The sequence below is a fragment of the Pteropus alecto genome, unplaced genomic scaffold, assembly GCF_000325575.1.
Source record: "Pteropus alecto unplaced genomic scaffold, ASM32557v1 scaffold92, whole genome shotgun sequence".
Lineage (NCBI taxonomy): Eukaryota > Metazoa > Chordata > Mammalia > Chiroptera > Pteropodidae > Pteropus > Pteropus alecto.
In genome coordinates, this window is record NW_006432447.1 from 2,860,083 (window position 1) to 2,863,035 (window position 2,953).

Below are 2,953 nucleotides of genomic sequence, written 5' to 3' on the forward strand. Positions count from 1 at the left end.
TATATTTTTTTTTGAATAAAAGGATAAACCCTAAAATAAAAGAGACATATCCACCAATGGCAACATAAGAAACTTGTTTGGATCCTGATTCAAACAAACAAACTGAAAACAAAATGATGAAATAAGTGAGCACATTCTGGATATTTGATGACATTAAGGAATTAATATTATTGTTTTTTAGTTGTGACCGTGGTGTAGTTATTTTTTTGTAATGAGACTTTATCTTTTAGAGATACTCCTTGAAATGTTTCCAGGTGAAATTATACAATGTCTGTTACTTGCTTCAAAATAAGTTTGGAAATGGGAGTGGGTGGGGATATAGATGAAACAAGATTGGCCGTGGATTACTAATTGTTGAAGCTGATGATGAATCCACGAGACTTTGATATACACTTCTCTATACATTTATATAGGTTTAAAATTTTTCATGATAAAATAATTTAAAAAGCAAAGAGGAGTGAGAGGAAAGGAAGGATGGAAGGGAAGAAGGGAGGGAGGAAGGGAGGGAGAGAAGGAGGGAGGGAAGAAAAGAAAGAAAAGAAACCCTTCCCATGCAGTGTGTGTCACAGGCTATAGAAACAATAGCCACTCTGGCTCTAAACCCTGCCCTCACAACCAGTTGCAAATAACAGCACAGCCAACACTGGCTACACGTGAGAGAGCTCCTGGGAGTAGACTGCCCTGCTAGGAGACTAGACAGAGGCAGACAGGACCAGAGCAACACCAGGCTGAGTTAAGCGCCACGTGCCCAGTGGCCCAGTTCAGTAGAGTGAGGTCAGGTGAGCAGGAGATGTCCAGCGTGATCAGAGGAGGGAGGAGTGGTCAGATCTTGGCTCTTTGGGATGGAAAGGGGACGACGGGAGATGTGAGGAGGGGCAGACCTCTGCCTAGAGCATGAAGGGACCACTCTGGGCATGGCAAAGGGCCAAAACTGACGGGGCCCTGCTGTGTGCCAAGCATTGTGCTGGGCATGTGGCATAAACCATCTAAAGAGACTCAGCACAAAGGGAGGTTGGGGAGGGTGAGAAATCCAGCTGACTGAGCTAGATGGCTCAGGGGAGCAGGGAGAAGAATTAAACTAGCTGAGGATGACCAAGGAATGGCCAGTTTACCGTTTAAGCCTTTGGCTGAACCTCCGTTCCATTGAATCAGGCCAATAGGGAAGCCCGGGGCCTTGGCTGGACCTCATCAGATGCCTTAGAGAACCCAACTCAGGCCGAAACCCACCTGTCTGAGCCATAGAGGTTTCTTCTTACACCTTCAGGCTGGGCAGGGCCAGAAAAGGCTGTCCCATCACCTGGCTATCCCACTGAGATAAGCCTTGGGCTGGCTAGGGAGGAACACAGAGCCGGGGCCTGTGTGAACAACCAATGATGATGGCCTGAGCATCTCAGAGCCAGGTGAGAAGATATGGGGAACAGGCCTGATGAGGGGTACAGCTTTCAGAGCAGTGGTTCTCCATCAGGAGTGATACTTCCACCCTCTCCAGGGCATTTCACATGTCTGGAGACATCTTTGTGCAAGGTGCCACTAGTATCTAGTGGGTAGAAGCCAGGTGTGCTGCTAAACATCCTCCAATACATAGGACAGCTCCCCTGCCCCCGCAAAGAATTACATAGCCCAAAATGGCAACAGTGCCAACGCTGCGACCCCCTGGTGAAGAGCAAAGCAGGTAAGAGAGGCTGAAATCCAAGCCACTTCCTGGAATGAAGCTGCTCCTGCCCTCAGGAAGAGGCATCCTTTCCTAACTCAGCCAGATGCTGTGAGGACGAGCGTGATGGAGGTGTGTTGGGGGAGGGAGCCATGGTAGGGCTGCAGGGAAAAGAGAATGCAGCTTCTGTCACCTAGGCTGTGATTTGTGCACAAAAGCAATTTCAAAGAGACTTAGTTTTTAATGGAGGGTCAAAAAGTCAACCCACACGATTATGTCATCTCCTTGCTGGCAAAGACAGAGGTTTTAAAGCACTATGACATACACGCCAGGTGGGAAATGAGATGTGATCAAAGAACTTCATCGCAGAACCATTTCTAATAGCAAAGGAGAGAAACAACACAAATGTCCAGGGATGACAGACACGCTGGATAAACAATGGAATATCCTGCAAAAGAATGAGGATACTTTCTATGTATGTACATGGAAAGGTCTCCAGAATATATGAAGTGAAAACAGCAAAGTGCAAAACACTGGAGTTCTGTGCTGCCATGTGGTGACAGGAGAGGGAGAAATCAGCAGTATATTAATAATTGCTTACATTTGCATAAAACAGGGGATCGCAAATGTGACCGTGCATCAGACCTGCCCAAGGAAGCTTTTTTAGCCAGACTTACTTCAAACAGCATCAACCTCGCTTTTACTTACTGCACGGGGGGATGTGGAAAGTGCCCGGTTTCTTGCCCAGAGTTGACTTGCCCAGCTTTTTCGACCCTGGGACTTTAGACAGAGGCCAATAAATGCCCCCCTTTGCCCAATCGCTTCAGCAAACCCAAGAGACTGTTTCCCACCCCTCAAGTGGCCGCTGAATGTGAGAAGTTCACGGGCTTTTGAAGGGATCCCTCAGGAACATTAGAGTTGGGGACAAAAAAGCACCCCCCGCCCCATTCCCCCACACACTCACATTTCTTCCTTCATAGGGAAGTGAACTGAAGGTCTGAGTGAAGGTGGCCGCGGGCCAGGGACAAACCTAGCCCTCCAACATCCCCCGCCCCCGTCCCTGCCCCCGCCCCGCTAAGGGGGGAGGAGCGACGGCTACAATGGATCCTCCTGCGGGCTTTGTGCGTGCTCGGAATCCAGCTGTCGCCGCCCCACGGAGCCCCCTGCCCCCGCAGGGCGCACATTTCCCGGCCGCCCACCAGCCGGGTCGCATCGGTGGCCGCTGCCCCAGCAGAGCCGAGAGCCGTTCCCGCCCGCTTCGTGGCCGTCCGGCCCCGGTTGCCCCCCGAAATGCCGGTCGAC

General features: G+C 50.1%; 1 protein-coding gene across 1 annotated transcript in view; it reads left to right on the plus strand.

Annotated features, from left to right (window-relative positions):
- Positions 1-2,724: 2,724 nt before the first annotated feature.
- RBP1 (retinol binding protein 1) overlaps positions 2,725-2,953 on the plus strand; it is a 20,312-nt gene continuing 20,083 nt past the window's right edge. The window contains exon 1 of the mRNA XM_015585758.2: positions 2,725-2,947. Coding sequence (XP_015441244.1) covers positions 2,752-2,947 — 196 coding nt within the window. The 5' untranslated portion in view covers positions 2,725-2,751. The remainder of the gene's footprint in view (positions 2,948-2,953) is intronic.